We start from the raw sequence: 20,606 nt of genomic DNA, 5'->3' as shown, positions 1-20,606 counted from the left end.
ATAGGCATGAGCCTCTGCACCCAGATAAATTTTTAGATTTTTGTTTGTTTGTTTTTGTAGAGCCAGGGTCTCACTATGTTGCCCAGGCTGGTCTCAAACTCCTGGTCTCAAGCAGTCCTCCTGCCTCAACCTCCCAAAGTGCTGGGATTACAGGTGTAAGCCACTGGGCTGGGCCACTAATATTTTTAGAGGAAATAGTTTGTGTATTCTTTGAGGTCAGAGGCTACTGTATCTCCAGGACTTTTCAGGCAAGCCATAAATGTTTGATGGATGAAAGTTATTTAAATAATACCTTAAATATTATTTTCATTCTGTAGACCAGTGAAGCTCTTACAGTGCGTGGACCACAGCACTCATCCTGACTGTGCCTTAAATTCGTAAGTAAATGTCTTAACCCAAATCATTCTTTCCGAAGATAACCATCTCCTTTCAGAAGTTTTCAGTTCACAAACATGAACATATTATCAGACGCAGATGTAAGTGTGCTCATTTGGTTCTGGTTTGGCCTTATTTTTATTTATATGTATCTGTCTTAGTTTTTGTACAAAAAGCAATCACACTACACATAACGTCCTGCTGTGAGCTTTCTTCACTTGCTGGTGTAATGGGGCCACCCTTTAAAGTTTGTTCATACTTCTGTCCCAGTCTTTTAGTGGCTGTAGAGCAATCTGTAGAATGGTCACACCACCTTTTTTTTTTTTGAGACAGAGTCTCGCTCTATCGCCCAGGCTGGAGTGCAGTGGCACAATCTCAGCTCACTGCAAGCTCTGCCTTCCGAGTTCACGCCATTCTCCCACCTCAGCCTCCCTAGTAGCTGGGACTACAGACGCCCACCCCCACGCCTGGCTAATTTTTTTGTATTTTTTGTAGAGACGGGGTTTCACCATGTTAGCCAGGATGGTTTCAATCTCCTGACCTTGTGATCCGCCTGCCTCGGCCTCCTAAAGTGCTGGGATTACAGGCGCGAGCTACCGCGCCTGGCCCACACCACCTTTTATGTAATCCTTTCTGAGTCATGGGCTGGCTTGGTTGTATGTTGTTATAGTAGTTGTTTTGCTATTATAAACAATGCTGAAATATAGTCCTTGATTATATACTTTAAGCTGTTGTGCAAGTATTTGTGTAGGATAGATTCCCAGAAATTGAGTTGCTGAGTCAAAGAATGTTTGTGTATTTTAAATTTTGGTATGGTCTGAGAAATTTTGATAATGTTTCAAAAAGGCTGTGCCAGCATACACTTCCACCACCAGTATATGCTGGGAGTGCCCCTTCTGCACTCCTCCACATTATGTATTTTCTATATCCATATCTGTATCTGTGCATGTACCTATAGCCATATCATTTTAGCCAATCTTAAGGGTAAAACATAGTGCATTATTGTCATTTCAGTTTGTGTTGGCAGGAAGATTTCTGATCACTCCACTCGAATTCTCTTCCGAAATCTATTTACTAACATCATACTTATCCTGACAATCTAACTCAAGTGTTCTTTCCTCTATGAGGCTTTCCTCATTCTCCACGTTGATTGAGGAACTCCCTTCTCTTTGCTCCCAAGGACTTTGTACACAATCTGATGACAGCGCTTTACTCTTCCTAGCCCTGCTATCGTTCATTCTGTACCATCTGCCTGCCTCACTCTGCCTTCCTCTTTGTGTTTCTCTTAGTATTTTTCATTACAGTTGCACATAGTGGGTGCACCATCTATGCCTGTAGGATCCATTCTTCCATTTACAAGGGAAGAGAACTAATCAGAGTGCACAGCAACTATATGCTAGGCATTTGCTCTGTGCACTACATAAAATAGTATGTTTATCTGAATAACTAGTACATTAAAGAGAGTCAGCCTGGGTGTGGTGTCTCATGCCTGTAATCCCAGCACTTTGGGAGGCTGACGCGGGTGGATCACCTGAGGTCAGGAGTTCGAGACCGGCCTGACCAACATGGTGAAACCCCATCTTTACTAAATACATTAGCCAGGAGTGGTGGTGCATGCCTGTAATCCCAGCTACTTGGGAGGCTGAGGCAGGAGAATCACTTGAACCCAGTAGGCGGAGGTTGCAGTGAGCTGAGATTGCGCCAGCGCACTCCAGCCCCGTCAACAAGTGTGAAACTCCATCTCAAGAAATAAAATAAATAAAATAAAATAAAGCAAAAAAATAAGAGAGAGAGAGAGAGTACATGCACTGGCGAGCTGGCTTGTCATCCCCATGTAGTTCTTCTTCTCTTCTTCATTTAGTAATAGAACCCTTGAATTTTAGATGGGTTCATGGCTATCAAGAATAACAATCCCAGCCTCCCTACCCACTGTGGCTACGTGACATGCAATTTCTGGGTTTAGCACTTGAAAGGAAGGGACATACATTCCCTTTCTCCTTTTATGCTGGCTGGTGTATGGGCCCACAAGATGTGGAGGTGAGCGTCTTCAACTGGGCGTGGCAGAGTAACACAGCAAAAGGAAGCTGGGTGCCTCTGTACCATGGCACCACTCTACCAGCCCTGGAGAGTTACTGAGAGAGAAATAAACATCTATCTTCTCTAAGCCACTGTCATTTAGACAGAAGCCAGACTTTTATTTGATCCAATGTGGGTAGGTTCATATTCTCCCTTCAGAAGCAAAGAAACTCTGGCTCAGAGAAGTTAATGAAGGACTCACCCAAGACCACCCAGCTAGTGCAGGCAGAACCAGGATCTGAAGGAGTCTGAGAACTGTCAAAATTCACTCTGGCAGATGTCTTGCTCTTTGGGCTGGAAATTAGGACAACAGACCCATCATCTCCAGCATGTATTCTAGGAGCCAGCATCCCAGGGTTCAGTGATGGATTTAAGTCCTCTCCTCATTCTTTAATGCTATTCGTTCCCTGTGAATTTGGCATGCATCGTTTCTGAGTCCTTTCACAGGAGATAAAGGATAGCCTGTGAACCCGGGTCTTTCGTTTCCTCACCTGAAAATGAAGTCCACCCTCACATCACTGCTGCTCAAAAACCTTCAAAGTTCCCTGCTACCAAGTTCAGACTTCTAGTCCCATCTTCCAGGTTCATCAGACTCTTTCCAGACACGTCACCCACTGCTTCTCACCTGGAACTTTTATTTCAAGGCTAGTTTTGATCCACTTCCCATAAGATATCATACTCTTTCCTGCTCATCAGCCTGTGGAAACACCATTTCGGCAGCAGTAATACTCTGTTCTTATTGAGTTAGTCAGATGATCTGAAATTGTCAGTTTTTTTTTATCTACAAAGCCTCCATGAGGTTACCCTGATCCCTCATCTCAATATTTAAAATTATAGCCGCCATCTCACAACTGTGGCTCTTCAAAACCCTCATGTGACTGCATTTTTTTTCTTTTTTATAGTGTTTATCTTCTGACTGACCTACTTATGAAGTTCTTTCTTATTATTTTTTTTTGAGACAAGGTCTCTCTCTGTCACCCAGGCTGTAGTGCAGTGCAGTGGCACAATCACGGCTCACTGCAGGTTTGACCTCCTGGGCTCATGTGATCTTCCCACCTCAGCCTCCCAAATAACTGGGGATACAGGCACTCACCACTATGCCCAGCTAACTTTTACAGTTTTTTTTTTTTTTTTTTTTTTTTGGTAGAAATGAAGTCTCACTATATTGCCCATGCTGGGAAGTTCATTCTTTAGCGCCTCCCACCTGTTAGAACACGAGCTCCAGGAGGTCAGGGACTTTGACCTGTTTTGTTCACTGAAGATGGTATTCTAAGGACCTCAAACAGAGCTTGCAACCTGGTAGACACTTAAGAATGAATGAATCAATGAATGGATGAATAGATGAATGAATGAATGAATGATTGGATTCTACCCTGGAAAGGCATAGATTTAAGAAGAACGATGTTCAAAGGTGCTGGGCAGCCAGAAGGAATCACAAATGCTCTAAAACAGCTTCAGAGAAGTGCCCAGAGACTGCATATACATAAGTTCTACATTTTGATTGCAAGAAAAAGAATCCTTCTGTGGCTCACTTATGTGGAAAAGGGGGGAATAAAGTTGTTGCAAAGATTTAGTGGTATAGACTTTCTAAGGAGCCTGGAACCTCATAAGACTTGGATAGGGAAGTGTCTGTGGTGTTAGAATTACTTAGGTTTGCATGGTTTTACTCTTTGTCTCATTAATTAGACTGTCAACCTATACAGAAACAGACCATGTAAAATTCCTTGTTCTAAAACCCACTGCACCCTACACCACCATTCCTGAAATGGGCAAATGGTGCCATCCTAGCACCAGTGCCTTGGGTTAGCTACCCTGCTGCATGAAGTATAAAGAGAACGAGGGCAGCTCTTCTCACTTTTCCTCAGTATTTTTCTTTTCTTTTCTTTTCTTTTAAGACAGAGTCTCACTCTATTGCCCAGGCTGGAGTGCAGTGGCGTGATCTTGGCTCACTGTAACCTCCGCCTCCCAGGTTCAAGCAATTCCCCTGCCTCAGCCTCCTGAGTTTTCCTCAGTATTTCTGAGCACTTTGCAGTGTCAGGCTTCCAGCTGGCACTCTGGTGTGATCATCTCATTTTACTCCAACCACATTCCTGGAAGGAAGACAGTTTGATTGTCATCAATGATGCCGAGGTTCAGAGAGATTAAGCAATCACTTAATGTTACTCAGAGGCAGAAGCAAAACCGAGGTTTGTCTGTGTGTAAAGTTCTCGTTCTTCCTACCACACCACACTGCCTTAAAATGTCTCTGGGGCTCACACCACAGCAGGTAAGTAAGGGGTTTGCAGTTCCTGACCTGTTCTTCCCTGTGTGTGGGCATTCTTTCAGTGACTGTTGGCGGACATTTTTGACAATTCTGGCGGATTCCTCTGAATGTCAAGGATAAAACTGTCTTTCACTCTGCCAAGTTTTTCTCCAACTTTCATCACCCTGGAAATAATTTTACTAATCTCTTTTTTAAACATTCTAGCAGTGAATATTCATAGATAATTTACAAAAGAGAAACCACAAATAGCAAATATACAAAATTATTTAATCACTCTAATAATAACGAAATACAAATTCAATAAGGTGTCATTTTCACCTAAACTTTTTTGACATACATTAAAACATAGCAGAAAAATGTTTTAGAGATGTTATTCAACGCTTGATGTCACTGTAAATTGATAAAGTGCTTTGGGAAAACAATTTGACAATATGTGTCAAGAATTAGAAAAACATCACAGTCTTTGACCTAGGTCACACTGTAGGGTACTTTTGGTGCCCTGTTCCAAAGAAGTGATTTGAAACGTGCATACAGCCTATATGCTCAAATATGTTCGCCAGAGCATTCTTTATAATACTGAAATACTGGGAACTGGACCCAAATATCCACTGACAAGTAAACAGTTACATCAAAGAGTACACTTACTGGAGGGAGTAGAATGTAGCCCTTAAAGCCCTTAAAGACAATGGTAGGATAATCCTACAGCAAGCAGAAGACCCCATGAACAATCCAAGAGGAAAAAACCAACCTTAGCGCTTATAGGTTATAATATTGGCCAAAAGTTCAGTAGACTTTTAATCTGCAGGATTGGTGATGATATGAGAAAACAGACATATAGTACTGGAATGAGGACTCATTGTGGCACTGAGGGCCAAGGGCAAACATCAGATCTCTTAACTTAGCTGGAAGTCTCTATCCTAAATGCCCCAGGCCACAGAGCAGGACTACTCATCTCTACTTGTTTAGGAATAGTGGGGTAAAGGGCTTTTAATCTGCAAAGGTTTCAAATGAAATAAACAACTGTTGCTGTAAATCCACCCATTTTATTAATAGTTTTGTGGTAAATTTAGGGACAATCTGTATGTTTTGTTATTTAATTATTGGCAATATTTTAGAGAATGTAGCATATAAGAACAGCTGTTGGATTAAACCTGTGATGCCGGTATATGCGTTACTATTAAGTAACTAATTCTTTTTCTCTTTTCTTTTTTTTTTTGGAGACAGATTCTCGCTCTGTCACCCAGGCACGGAGTGCAGTGGTGTGATCATGGCTTACTGCAACCTCAACCTCCTGGGTTCAAGTGATCCTCCTGCCTCATTCTTTCAAGTGGCTGAGACTAGAGGAGCAAGCCAGCACTACTGGAAAATTTTCTTCCTTCCTTCCTTTCTTCTTCTTCTTTTTTTTTGATGGAGTCTCGCTCTGTCACCCAGGCTAGAGTTCAGTGGCTTGATCTTCGCTCATCACTGCAGCCTCCATCTCCCGGGCTCAAGTGATTCTCCTGCCTCAGCCTGCCAAATAGCTGGGACTACAGGTGTGAGCCACCACGCCTGGCTGATTTTTGTATTTTTAGTGGAGATGAAGTTTTACCATGTTGGCCAGGCTGGTCTCAAACTCCTGACTTCAGGCGATCCTCCTGCCTTGGCCTCCCAAAGTGCTGGGATTATAGGTGTGAACCACCACACTCAGCCAAGTAACTGATTTTAGGCTTGGGATTTTTAGTAGGAAGTTATAAGAGAATTTTACCAAGTTTTGAACCAGTATTGGCATTTGTAAAAGAATTAAGATTAAATGTTATGCATTTATTAGGTTTACTACAATCAAGTAATTGAGAAAGTTTTGCTAATTTAAAGTCATTTAAAGCATTTTTTAAAAAAGATGTAATATTTTAATATTTAAGTTGAAAATAACCTGAAGCCTTGCCCAGTGGCTCATGCCTGTAACCCCAGCACTTTGGGAGATCAGTGTGGGAGGATCACTTGAGCCCAGGCATTCAAGACCAGCCTAGGCAACATGGCGAGACCCTGCCTCTACAAGCAGACAAACAAAAAATTAGCCGGGTATGTTGGTGTGCACCTATGGTCCCAGCTACTCAGGAGTCTGAGGCAGGAGGATTCTCTAAACCCAGGAGGGTCAATGCTTCAGTGAGCTGTAGTCACGCCACTGCACTCCAGCCTGGGTGACAGAATGAGACCCTGTCTCAAATAATAATAATAATAATAATAATAATAATAATAATAATAATAATAATAATATAATAATAATAATAATAATAATAATAATAATAATAATAATAATAATTTAACCTGAAATAACTTGAGTTTAAAACATCACAGGAATTAAGTAAGTGTGACACATCCTTAAGAGTTATTGTCAGAGTTCACTAGGTTTTTAAATAGAACAGTGTGATTAATAAATTAAATAAAAGGGCATGGGAAAATTAGGCTTTTGAGTGTATAAATGCAATAACAAGAATTAATTTTAAAAATCAAAGTAACTGCAAATAGTGCAGTTACCCCCTCAAGTATAGTCTCACATTGACAAGAAAAGCTTTTTAAGCTACAAAGTGACAAACCAATGCACAGAACATGAACCCAGACAGGTAAAGCAGAAGAATGCAAAACAGCATGTTTCTATTTGTGCATGATAATGGATATAGCGATAGAAATAGTTCTGAGAAAGTAAACTGCAAGCTCCTAACTGTGGGTTCCTTCTAGGCAAAGGAATAGGAACTGGAAAAAGATGAAGGGAGGCTGTCATCATTAGTGTATCTAATTATGAGTTATTTTATTTTTTAAAAAAGTAAAGAAAAATGTAACCTTATGTTAATTAGTTAATTATTTGAAAGCAAAAGTAATTTTAAATTTTGAGTGAATCAAGTCTGGGACATTAACTGCATCACAGGTGCAATTGTAGAAAATGTCCGGTAGGTGGAGCCCTAATACAAACCTGTGGGTGAGATTTCTTTAGGAAAAAGAAGGGAGGACCAGCATTCAAATGGAGTCAGGAACTTTTAAGGACAGGGCCACTAGTCCAGAGCCATGGGATATATTTCCAAGCCAACATTAGGTGGTTTCATAATTTTAAAAATTCATCTTTTAGTTGGTTTAAAAGAATTCAGTAATTTCTGTTTTTACAAACCCAGTGGCCAGATACTGTTTACTATGAATAGGGTCCATATTTTGGGCAGGCCCTCTGTTGATGTCTTCATGTCAGGACAGGTTTTTCTTCACCACTTAAACTCTGATAATGTAATAGCCATCAGTAGGAAACCTGGCTAACACTGTGTTCCATCCATACAATAAGAATTCATCCACAAGGAAGAATGAATTAACTCCCTGTGTACCAATATGGAAGCATGTTCAAAATATGATGTTAGGTGAAGAACACACGTTGCAGATTCCATTTGTGCTTAGATAAAAGGATATCTAAAGACATCTAAGGATAATTTGCAGGACAGCAGCAGGTCCTGTTGTCTAGAGAAGCTCAGGAAACAATGTCTTGAGATGGTATTTCAATGACATGTGTGCTCAGGATTGCAGAAATAGGAATTAGTTCTATTGAGCAGGTTTAGCATGTATGTGTGCATTGCATTCCTGGAAAGAGAACTCAAACTATCACAGTTGGTTTTCTATGGAAAGTGCAAGTGAGGAGACTAAGAGACTTTTACTTTCCACTTTATAACTTCCTATATACTATGTAAATTTCTCCACGGTGTGCACGATTTGCTTTTTTTTTTTTTTTTTTTTTTTTAACTGATAGCAGTAGAATTTATTCAAATGCGCCTTAATATGGGCGCTGGTGTTTGCCTATGGTGCTCTCGATATATAAGGCCCGGACATTCTGCCAGTTTTTCTTGAGCAATGTCACCAAGAAGTTGACAGGCAGGTGAATGTTACACACAAGCTCATTGTCTGTGCTTTTCACATGACCGACAGCCACAGCCAGACATAACACCTTCTTCATGTGGAAATTGATTATGGACTTCATCTCACCCACTTTGGCCACCATGTTTTCCTTGTGTGCGAGCAGGGTGGGGCAATTTCCTGCCTTATTTAGGGCTGGGCCGAGGATTTGTGGGATCTGCTTGATCAGAGACTCTGAGGCCAAAAATGCGTCATACTCTTGGCCAGCTTCTTGACCAGTTTCTTATTCTTGTTGAGTTTTTTCAGTACCTCGTTTTCCATGTGGTGGATATCCACAGCCTTGGCCTTGTCACAGTGCTGCTGGTTACCCAGGACAGACACGGAGAACTTGGGGCGGGGAGTGGACTTAAGCCTGAGGGTGCCCGAGAAGCGCTTGTCCTTCTGGGGAGTCATAGTTCTTGAAGCTGATCTGCAACTCTACCGTCTCCAGAAACTTGGGGTGCTTGCGCTGGTTCCGGTACAGGACTTCGCACACCGCCTCCCACAGGGTGTCACGGGAGACTTTGCTGCTCATGGCTTCTCGCTCCGCGCTACCCAGAAAAGAGACTAATACTGCATATATATTTTTGAGTGTAGATTCCATACAACAATACTGACACTTTCTCTATTTCCTTGTTAATTTGCAGGGCAGCAGCCACTACTCAAAGAAAAGCCCCAAGTCTTTATGCAGAACAAAGTGCGGGTCTTATCATTCCCCTCCTTCTGGTGCTGGCTTCCGGGACTCAACTGTAACTGGAAACTGTGTTGCTCTAACCCTCCTCCAGCCCTGCAGCCTCCCCTTGCAGTCATCATTCGTGTTCTGTGTATACCAAATGATTCTGTTGTCTAAAGAAGCTTTTTGCTGGGAAAACGATGTCCTGAAAATGGTATTTCAATGAGGCATATGTTCAGGATTTCAGAAACAAAAAATTAGTTCTATTTAGCAGGTTAAAAAATGCTACATTAGAATTAAAGCAAGTTATTTTCTTATTTTTATAATGACACAAAGCATTGGGAGTCAGACTGCTTGCATATTATCAAACATTTTTAGAGAATTCTAATAAAGCTGTATTTTACGTAATCTATATTTTCCTATATCTCCAGCAGCACGCACACTGCATGCTTGTTGATTGCTTAAGACATATGTATACTATATAAATGTATGCATATATGGTCTGCAAAGTTTTCATTTATTTGGTATAAAGATGTTCAGTTAATGGTTCCTTTTTGTTTTGAGAGACAGAGTTTTGCTCCTTTGCCCAGGCTGGAGTGAAGTGGTGAGATCTCAGCTCACTGCAACCTCCGCTTCTAGGATTCAAGCGATTCTCCTGCCTCAGCCTCCCGAGTAGGTGGGATTGCAAGTGCCTGCCACCATACTCAGCTAATTTTTGTGTTTTTAGTAGAGACGGGGTTTCACCATGTTGGCCAGGCTAGTCTCAAATTCTTGACCTCAGGTGATCCACCCGCCTCAGCCTCCCAAAGTGCTAGGATTACAGGCGTGAGCCACCACATCCAGCCATAATAGTTACTTATAATGAGGGTAAAACCCAAAATATCCAGTAATATTTACATATTTACTGAAACTGTTTGGAACTTGTATTAGTTTGTTCTTGCATTGCTATAAAGAACTACCCAAGACTGGGTAATTTACAAAAAAAATAAAAAAGAGGTTTAATTGCCTCATAGTTCTGTGTCCGGAATTGGTTCCTTCCGGTGGGTTCTTGGTCTTGCTGACTTCAAAAATGAAGCCGTGGACTTTTGCGGTGAGTGTTAACAGCTCTTAAAGATGGTGTGTCCAGAGTTTGTTCCTTCAGATGTGTCTGGAGTTTCTTCCTTCTGGTGGCTTCGTGGTCTCGCTGACTTCAAGAATGAAGCTGCGGACCTTCGCAGCAAGTGTTACAGCTTTTAAAGGTAGTGTGGACCCAAAGAGTGAGCAGCAGCAAGATTTATTGTGAAGAGTGAAAGAACAAAGCTTCCACAGTGTGGAAGGGGACCCAAGCAGGTTGCCGCTGCTGGCTCGGTGGCCAGCTTTTATTCCCTTATTTGGCCCCACCCACGTCCTGCTGATTGGTCCATTTTACAGCGTGCTGATTGGTCCATTTTACAGAGTGCTGATTGGTGCATTTACAATCCTTTAGCTAGACCTAGAGTGCTGATTGGTGCATTTAGAATCCTTTAGCTGGACACAGAGTGCTGATTGGTGTGTTTTTACAGAGTGCTGATTGGTGCATTTACAATCCTTTAGCTAGACAGAAAAGTTCTCCAAGTCCTCACTCGACCTAGGAAGTCCAGCTGGCTTCACCTCTCAGTTCCACAGGCTTACAGGAAGCATGGCTGGGGAGGCCTCAGAAAACTTACAATCATCATGGAAGGCAAAAGGGAAGCAGACATGTCTTACCAGTCCAGAGAAGGAGGAAGGGACTGAAGGGGGAGGTGCTACATGCTTTCAAACAACCAGATCTTGTGAGAACTCTGTCATGAGACAGCACTAGGAGATGGTGCTAAACCATCAGAAACCAACTATGTGATCCAATCACCTCCCACCAGACCCCACCTTCAACACTGGGGATCACAATTCAATATGAAATTTAGGTGGGGATACAGAGCCAAACCATATCAGAACTATTTACATGGGTTTTAGTATATTTGTAGAATGGAGTATCATTCAACAAGTAAAAGCCATGTTTACCAATTCAAATGTCCTTCAAATGGTGAATGAATAAACTAACTGGTAAATCTATACCATGGAATACTACTCAGCAATAAAGGTAACTACCTTGATATATGCAGCAATATGGATGAAACCCAAATGTGAGAGCTGCCGCACCAAAAGGCCACCAACTGTATGATTCTATTTATATGACATCCTCGAAAAGGCAGAACTATAGTAGCGGAGAGCAGACCAGTGATTGTGGGGGTTGGGGATGATCAGGACTAGAAGGAGGCGCTGACTGCAAAGCGACAGTGAGAAAAATTTTGGGAGCGATGGAACTGCTCTGTGTCTTGACTGTGGTGGTGATTGCATGAATCCATGTGTTTGTCAACACTCATGGACCTGTACATGAAAAAGAGTAAATTTTATTTTATGTAAACCAAAAATAAATGTTTTCAAAGAACATTTAATAACATAGGAAAATGTGTAAGAGATAAAATATAAAACTTAATTGTATGATGCAAATGTCTAAAGTATGATACAAATTTAATATATTATGAATGTGTGTGCAGATGATATACATATATTATAAATGAATGACACAAAAGAAAATAAACCAAAAGGCGAAGCAGTTTTCTCCAGACGGTGGTCATATTTTATTTCTGACTTTTGACTTTTTCGTGTTTTCCAAATTTTCTCCAATGAGCATGCATTGCTTTTATTATCAGAAAAAGACAGACACACACACACTAACACACACACACAGACACACACATCATATGTGTAGTAATTTGACCTGACATAAAACATTTCCAGAAGGGAAAAACAAAACCAAAAGCTCTTCACAGACACTTCTATGATCTCTTTACTGCTTCTTTGACCTAAAGCAAGTGTGAGTCATTAGACATGAAAGCTGATGATTCTAATTCTGATGCCCCAGGGCCTGCAAGTGGCAGAGGAGCTCCTTACCTTCCTGTAGGGTACTATAGATCTCGAGAGAGAAAATGGAACACTTCCCATGCAGGCCCTGGCGACCCCAGGCAGCCACAGGACCTCTCTCCAGCCCCACAGCTCTGAATGCCAAGCTCTCTCTTCCTTACCCTGCCACCCCCATCTCTGGTGAGATCCTCCTGGCAGTGTCGTTACTCAATTTTTGTGGACACTTGACCAAATATTCACTATAAAACTAGGAAAATGCACAGCTTTATGGTTATTGCATGTATATAGATAGATATTAGGTTGGTGCAAAAATAATTGTGGTTTTTGCCATTAAAAGTAATGGCAAAAACTTGAGGTCAGGAGTTTGAGACCAGCCTGGACAACATAGTGAAACTCTGTCTCCACTAAAAATAAAAAAAAAATAGGCCGGATGTGGTGGCTCACGCCTGTAATCCCAGCACTTTGGGAGGCCGAGGAGGGCGGACCATGAGGTCAGGAGATCGAGACCATCCTGGCCAACACGGTGAAACTCCGTCTCTACTAAAACACAAAAAATTAGCTGGGTGCGGTGGTGGCGCCTGTAGTCCCAGCTACTCGGGAGGCTGAGGCAGGAGAATGGCGTGAACCCGGGAGGCGGAGCTTGCAGTGAGCCAAGATCGCACCACTGCACTCCAGCCTGGGTGACAGAGCAAGACTCCGCCTTAAAAAAAAAAAAAAAAAAAAAAAATTAGCTGGGTGTGTTGGTGTGCGCCTGCCCAGTTACTCGGGAGGCTAAGGCAGGAAAATTGCTTGAACTTAGAAGGTGGAGGTTGCAGTGAGCCGAGATTACGCCAGAGCACTCCAGCTTGGATGACAGAGTGAGACTCTCTCTGTCAAAAAAAGAAAAAAACAAAAAAAACCTATTCGAAAAACAGAAAAGACTGCTATTACTTTTAATGGCAAAAGCTGCAATTACTTGCACCAACCTAATATAGAAAACACAATGTATTTACAATTCAACCTTGTGAATATCTAGAAATCCTTTCGGACATTGCTTTGGGCCAACTTCAGTCTCTTTCATTTGAAACCACACAATGGCTGTCTAACTAGTTTCCTGTGCCGTCTGCCTCTTTCTCTTCCGACTTTTCATCTCCCATCATTACCTCCAGTTTGTGGGGTCTACACACAGGTCTGCCCCGCCCCATGGTGCTCAATCCAGGGGTTGTCTCTGCACGGCAGGAGGGGCCAGGCTACTTGACCATCACCATCAGTCACCTTGGTCATGATCACAGCAAGCATTCACTGAGTTATACTTGTCATGCCTTCCAGTTTCCATGCCCAGCATACTCCAAAGCACCTGGCAGAACAGTGGATTCCTTCCTCCGTGGGACACTGTGGGGCCAGGTTTTGGTAGTGTTACCGAAACGCCAGGGTTTGCTCTAGGTCCTGTTGCTCACTGCACAGAAGGCAAGCCACTGAGATGAGCATTGCCAGGGAAGAAGGCTTTTTCGGGTGCTGCAGCCAAGAAGAACGGGAAATCATTCTCAAAATTATCTCCTCGACCAGTCGACTAAACTTAGGGGTTTATATAACAGGAAGGAAATGTAACTATATGAGAGAAAACAGGAATGGCGGAGGGGTAAGGAAGAGAAGCTGCTAAACAGGAATCATGATGGATGAAGGGTCTGGCATCTAATTGTGTGGACGGGGTGGTCTGGTGACTTTTGGTTCCTTAATACTAACTGGGTGGCCTAAGGGTCAGTTTCCTGAGGAAGAAATTCAGATGAGACAAACGTAAGTTTCAATCTTTAAGATGAGAGGGTCAATTTTCATGTTTATCCAAAAAACAGTAGACATCACTTCTCTGGGACAGCTGGGCTGGTTTCAGTCGGACACTGCCACAGGGAGCAGGCAGGAGCAGGAACCAGGCCACGTTCAGAAGCGTTAAGGAAAGAGACTATGGGAAGTGAGACTGCAGAGGAATGAAATCCATGAAAACCTGGAATGTGGTAGAACATGTTCATTTGGTGTAGACACTCGTGTGTACTGTAAAAGTGGTATCAGCTTCTTACAGAAGGTGTGCTCGGCTGGGCTCCTCTAACCAAGCTGCTTGGTGCTCTACCCAGATGTGCTCTCTACTCTCTCCCTCCTCAGGGTCTTTGAATGTGTTGGTCTCTCTGTGCTGATTTTCCTTCCTGCCCTGTCTCCCATCTGGCAGACTCTAAGACATACCTTAAGCATCAACTCCTCCCTGGATCCTTCTGTTGACCTCTCTCCCTGCAAAAGAGAAAAGAATTCCCTAACAGGGCCCATCTCCATGGTGTCAGCAGTGTTTGGGTCCTTGCCTGACTTTACCCTGGGACTGTGGCTTCTTTGCAGACTCACCCATCTTTGCAGCCCTAGCCTAGCCCTGCCTGGATGAAGTAGACCTTCCAAGTGTGAATGAACCAAGTTTAATAGAGGAAAACACAGGGTGGGGGATTCTTTAGCTTTCTTTTGTTGGAGGAGGCCAGGGAGGGTACAAGGGAAGATTAATAACATGGTGTGCCATGCTTTTCTGTATTTATGCCATACTTTCATAGAACACTTGAAGTGTGTGATATTGCTAGGGTGTGTGAGGGGAGCCTTGAGGGAAGATGACAAGCAGCATAAGACTTTTGGGTACTTAGAGAAAGAGAAAAGGACCCAACCAACCAACTTCCAATTCGTAATTCATGGTTTGTCTCAGGACCGTCTGACTCCTCAGGCCAATCCCATGGGAGCCCCAGCCAAGGGGTGTCTCTTAGGCCAAGCTTGGAGAACACAGTGTCTGCTGCCTTCATGTTGCCTGGGTTACCAGGCGACTTAGCCACTCACAGCACAGTGACCTGCAACTCAATTAGAGAATGCCATTTTGAGTTCCATAGGAAAAATAAGGCTTTATTTTTAAAAACTAAACGTAACTTCACTTTTTTTCCTGAATATAAGAGTAATAATGGCTGCTTACTTGAAAAAAAATCTACACAATATAGAAAAATTGGGAAGAAGGCAAATCTCATCTGTCATACTACATGCAGAGTAGCAGACATTTTTCTATGTGTTTTTATGCACATATTTATATTTATAGACCCGAGAGGCTATGTGGGACATCAGGAGTGCAACCCAGAGCAGAACCATACAACTGCCGGTTCTAGCCTTTGTACAAGGTAAATCACAGGTTTCAAACATATCATTGCCTTCTGACTGGTCTCTCTGCTTCTGCTTGGTTTCTCCTTCAGCCTAACTTCCACAATGCTGCCAGAGCAATGTCCTATGCTAGGATCCTGAGTGCATTGTCCTCTCGCTCAAAATCAGCAATGGTTTCCTACCCTTGGCAAGACAAATTTCAAATTTTAAAATCTGCTATTCAAGAAGCCAGGCACAGTGGCTCATGCCTATAATTCCAGCACTTTGTGAGGCCAAGGTGGGCGGATCACTTGAGGTCAGGAGCCCTGGACAACATGGTGAAACCCTGTATGTACTAAAAATACAAAAATTAGCTGGGCGTGGTGGTGCATGCCTGTAATCCCAGGTACTCTGAAGGTTGGGACAGGAGAATTGCTTGAACCCAGGACATGGAGGTTGCAGTGAGCCTAGATTGCTCCACTGCACTCCGGCCTGGGTGATAGAGTGAGACTCTGACTCAAAAAAAAAAAAAAAATTCTGCTATTCAAGATCTTTCCATTTGCCCCTAAACTGCCTTACTAGGTCTGTGTCCTAGAAGACCCCACTGCACTCTCCATGAACCTTCTCTCAGTTCCCTACTCTCAACATAAGCCTTTGGATCTGGTACCTTTGCTCACCTCCTCCTCAAAGCCTTACTTGGTTCCAGATCCATTTGTTTTTATGTCTCTCTTGAGGACAGCAACTTCACCTCTTTGTCTTTGTGTCTGTCATAATACTTTACCCCGACCAGCCATGACCTAGTCAGCATTTGATCAGATTGAGTGAGATCCTTGGGTTTGGGGAATCAAGACAAGGGAAACATTCCTAAATATTGGTTGATTTAAAAATATATGTTGGAAGGCACGAGAGTTTGATAAAAAAAATGAAAATAAAAAAACAAACCTTGATGGGAAGTGGGAATGACCACACGTTGGCCAGCTGATAGCTTACCTGTTTGAATTTCAGCTTCAACACAATTGTTACAGACTGAATTGTGTTCCCTCAAATTCATAGTTCGTTATGGCCACCGTAGTAAGCTAACACAACAATGAACATTTCCAAAGTAAAGACTAGAAGCAGGCATGTGCCAAGTGAACACTAGGTTTTTTGTTTCTCCTGCTGTGAAAATTGAGGTTTGCCAAAGGTGCCAAATGAACACGGCTGATTGAGAAGTAATCCCAGTTCCACTAACCTGAGAGACAGCCCAGGCAAGCTGACCTAGCTCCTAATGCTCATTTCCATTTAGTCAGTCTTTCTGAAGTTTCCCAGGGTAAGAAAGTGGAACTCAGGACAATGAATCATCATTGGAGACTCTGCAGTTGCTAGAACTTCATTCACAGGCATCTGAAACCCAGAACTCAGCCTTACGCTTCTCAGGAGACTTTTGGCACCAAAGAGAAGGGCAAATTGAAAGCCCATGCTGGAGAACAGGGCACAGCTATTGCTGAGACTGGGAGCTTGTTTTTAAAGACCTGTCAAGGGTTTCAAACACCCACATGCATAACCAATGAAGCAGGTTGGAAAATCTGAACTACGCTAATTTCACCATAATAACTCATTACTTGAAGTCTTATGTATTTGTGTTTTCTTGGTAGTCTCTTTAAAACATGTTTCAATATGAAACGTATACATATTAAATCACTCTGCTTAGCATTTTAGGAATATAGTTTTGTTTTTCCCCCTAAAAGATGTAGAATGCAGCAGGTTCTCTAAAGCACATGTATTCATTGTTATGTGATTTGGTCCTTTGGAAGTTCTTTTATCATGTAGCTATTAAAGGGCAGCTGTCAGAATTACCCAAACTCTCCACTGAAATGACTTACTTATTTGAGAAAAATGCATGTTAAAAAGCCAAACCGTGTGTGTGTGTGTGTGTGTGTGTGTGTTTCTCCCCTACACAAAAGTAGAAGGGTTTTCATTTGACCTGTGCCAGCTGCACCTTCATGACTTTGCTGTAGGACATGTGACATAGTAACTCTAAAATGGTGCTTGTGAAATTTAAAAATAGTTAACACACAGTGACAAGCTCTCAGGGCAACACATTAAACTTGATTGAATTTTGTAGGGTACAATGATCTGTACGGAATTATAATCAGAGTGAAGTCATTGTTCACCACTGTTGCTATTAATAAAATTTGGTGGTAGGAGGGGGAAGGAGAAAGGGAGGGAGGGAAGTGGGTGAGAGAGAGAAAAGGAGAGGGAGAGATAGAGAGAGAGACAGACAGAGAAAGAGAGGGAGGAAGGGAGAGAGAGAGAGAGATAAAGATAGAGAGAGAGAGGGAGAGAGTGTCTCTCCTGACCCTCACTGGCTGATAACTAAATTAGTTGGGGATGGGGAGGACTGAGTCTCATTCTGTCACCCAGGCTGGAATGCAGTGACACCATCTCATCTCACTGCAACTTCTGCCTCCCAGGTTCGAGTGATTCTCATGCCTCGGCCTCCCTAGTAGCTGGGACTACAGGCACACACCACTATGCCTGGCTAATTTTTTGTATTCTTTTTACTAGAGACGGGGTTTTGCCATGTTGGCCATGCTGGTCTCAAACTTCTAACCACAGTGATCTACCCGCCTTGGGTTCCCAAAGTGCTAGGATTATAGGCATGAGCCATCATGTCGGGCCTAAATTAGTAGTTATTATCTACTTTCATTTGTGGGATGAAGATGAAACAGAGTCCTTTGGGACTGTGCACTGGGGGAAACCTAACATAGTCTAGCATCAGGAAAGGAGGCTTTCCAGAAAAAGTGTTCCTTAAGTTGAACCTGGAAAGATGAGAGCTATTAGCCAGATGAGAGGTGAAGGTGTGAGGGGGTGGATTGGAAATATTTTCAGGTAGGTAGACTAATCCATACAAAGGTTTATGTTCTCAACTACTGAGTTTGTCTTCAGCATTTGCACTTTATTTAACAAATTTATTAATTTGTTAAATTATAACAAATATTTGACAGCAGAGCTGAGGATATTAAAATAAAATGTAATTTTATTTCTTATATGTTGGTGAAGAAGGAGCAGCAACAGAGGCTGGAAAATTATTTACAAACCAGATTATCCATCTGGAGATTCCCAGTGCAGCAACTGGGACAGGGACTACTGAATCCCTCAGGCTTTAGGCCATAGGCCAATGAACATTTTCTGTAAAAGGTGAAATAATACTTTCAGCTTTGCTGGCCATGCAACCTCTGTCGCAACTACTCAACTCCGCCGTTCGTGAGGAGTCCACAGGGTTCATGATCCCTCATGAACTGCTGAGTTGGGTAGTTGTGACAGAGATTGCATATATTTACTCAGCCAGTATTTACTGATGATATTGATTAGGAGTCTTGGGAAGAGCAGTGACAGTTTTTTGGTATTATATCCAGGGACAACAGATTGAACTCCTCCTCCCACAAAGTTGTCAAACGGGGCTGCTACAGAGAAGTAGAATCACAGATTGGAGATCAGTTCTCATTATGTAACAGCTGGATTGTCAGGCTTCCCTCTAGGGGCCATCCCTGTCTACAGCTGAAGTGGACAGGCCAGGGAGGACACCATACTTGGAGTAAAGTAACCTTGTCCAGAAGTAAAACATGGCCCAAGAATTCTGTGCTCCTAGCAATGCTATTATTATAGAAGTGCTTCCTGGTAAGGGAGGAAGGGTAGGAAGAGGAAAGCTGAGGCAGATAGATGGGGAAAGTACTGAAACATTCTGTTCACATCCTCAATAACTTTCATGAAAAATCAGTCGTAGGTGCTAGAATCTCCAAACCTCCAAGGGGCTTAGAACATTGTGTGCAGGGAAACCTGTAATTCACAGCCTTACTGAGAGTACGTGTCAATGGCCCATAGCAGGGGCCCATTCTGGCTTGTCTACACGTGGGTTTTCCATTTTTAAATGGTTGAAAAAAATCAAAAGAAGAACATTATTTCATGGCATCTGAAAACTACATGAAGCTCAAATTTTAGTGTATAAAGTTTTACTGGAACTCAGCCATGCTTGTTTGTTTATGCTTGTCTACCCTGCTTTCAAGCTACTGCAGAGTTGAGTAGTGGCAACAGAGGTTGCATGGCCTGCAAAGTGAAAAGTATTATCTCACCTTTCACAGCAAATTTTCATTGGCTTATGGCCTAAAGTCTGAGGGATTCAGTAGGCCCTGTCCCAGTTGCTGCACTGGGAATCTCCAGATGCATAATATGGTTGGTGCATAATGCCCCAGTCTCTGTTGCTGCTGCCTCCTTCACCAACATACAGTACAAACAAATAAAACTCCATGTTATTTTATCATGCTCAGCTCTGCTGCCAAAGCTGTGACAAGCCCAGAAGTGGTTTTTCAGGTTTGGGATGGAGAAGAAGGTGGTCTCTTCTCTTGTGCATCAAGGAATCCTCTTTATTATTTAAGCCAGATTAAGTTTGCTGTGGTTTGAATATTTGTCCCTCCAAACTTCATGCTGAGATTTGATCTTCAATGTGGCAATGTTCAGAGGTGGGGTCTACTGGGACGTGTTTGGGTCATGGGGGCCGATCCCTCATGAATTAATTACTGTGCTCCCTTGGGGGTGGGTGAGTGAGTTCTCACTCTCTTAGTTCCCTTGAGAACTGGCTGTTAAAAAGAGCCTGGCACCTGTCTCCCTCCCTCCTTGGCTTCCCCTACTGCCATGTGATCTCTTTGCATACTCTGGCTCCCCTTTCACTTCCACCATGAGTCGAAGCAGCCTGAGGCCCTCACCAGATACAGATGCCCAATCTTGAACTTTCCAGCCACCAGAATTTTGAGCCAAATAAACCTCTTTTCTTTATAAACTGCTCAGGCTCAGGTATTCTGTTACAGCAACACTAAATGACTAAGACAAAGTTGTTGACTGACTTTGAATTTCTTTAGAAGCAGACCCTCTGACAGAGGGTAAGTCCAGGGAGTTTATTTGGGAGGTAATAAACGACCTGGAGGTACAGGAAACACTGATGAAGAAGTGGGAATTGAGTTAGGGATGGCAGGAAGCCAATACAGTGTTACCAGGCTGTTATCACTGAAGGAAACTGGGGTTGAAGCCTGCTGGGGAACTAAGGCATGCAGTGCAGAATGTACCTCAGACTGATTGTACCTGAGACGGGAGGAGATTGAGATATTTATCTATTTGTCAGTCATGGGTTCAGGACTGCTCCCAAGAGGACACTGGGCCTGCCCTGAGATGGCAACTGGCACCAGCTACGGCAGAGATGGGATGGACAGAAAACAAATTCATATGAAGTTTCAAATGAGC

At 42.7% G+C, this 20,606-nt stretch overlaps 1 protein-coding gene and 1 pseudogene across 1 annotated transcript in view; one reads left to right on the top strand and one right to left on the bottom strand.

Moving 5' to 3' along the window:
• Positions 1–10,128, top strand: part of BST1 (bone marrow stromal cell antigen 1) — a 30,149-nt gene extending 20,021 nt beyond the window's left edge. Inside the window, exons 8-9 of the mRNA XM_032135872.2 lie at positions 318–377; positions 9,265–10,128. Of these exons, the coding sequence (XP_031991763.1) occupies positions 318–377; positions 9,265–9,370 (166 nt within the window). The 3' untranslated portion in view covers positions 9,371–10,128. The remainder of the gene's footprint in view (positions 1–317; positions 378–9,264) is intronic.
• On the bottom strand, positions 8,499–9,175 carry LOC116456972 (large ribosomal subunit protein uL1-like; annotated as a pseudogene).
• Positions 10,129–20,606: the final 10,478 nt, after the last annotated feature.

The sequence above is a fragment of the Hylobates moloch genome, unplaced genomic scaffold (assembly GCF_009828535.3).
Source record: "Hylobates moloch isolate HMO894 unplaced genomic scaffold, HMol_V3 SCAFFOLD_17, whole genome shotgun sequence".
In the NCBI taxonomy this organism is placed as follows: domain Eukaryota; kingdom Metazoa; phylum Chordata; class Mammalia; order Primates; family Hylobatidae; genus Hylobates; species Hylobates moloch.
The sequence above is the reverse complement of the archived record's forward strand: the minus strand, read 5'-3'. Positions and strand labels throughout refer to the sequence as shown.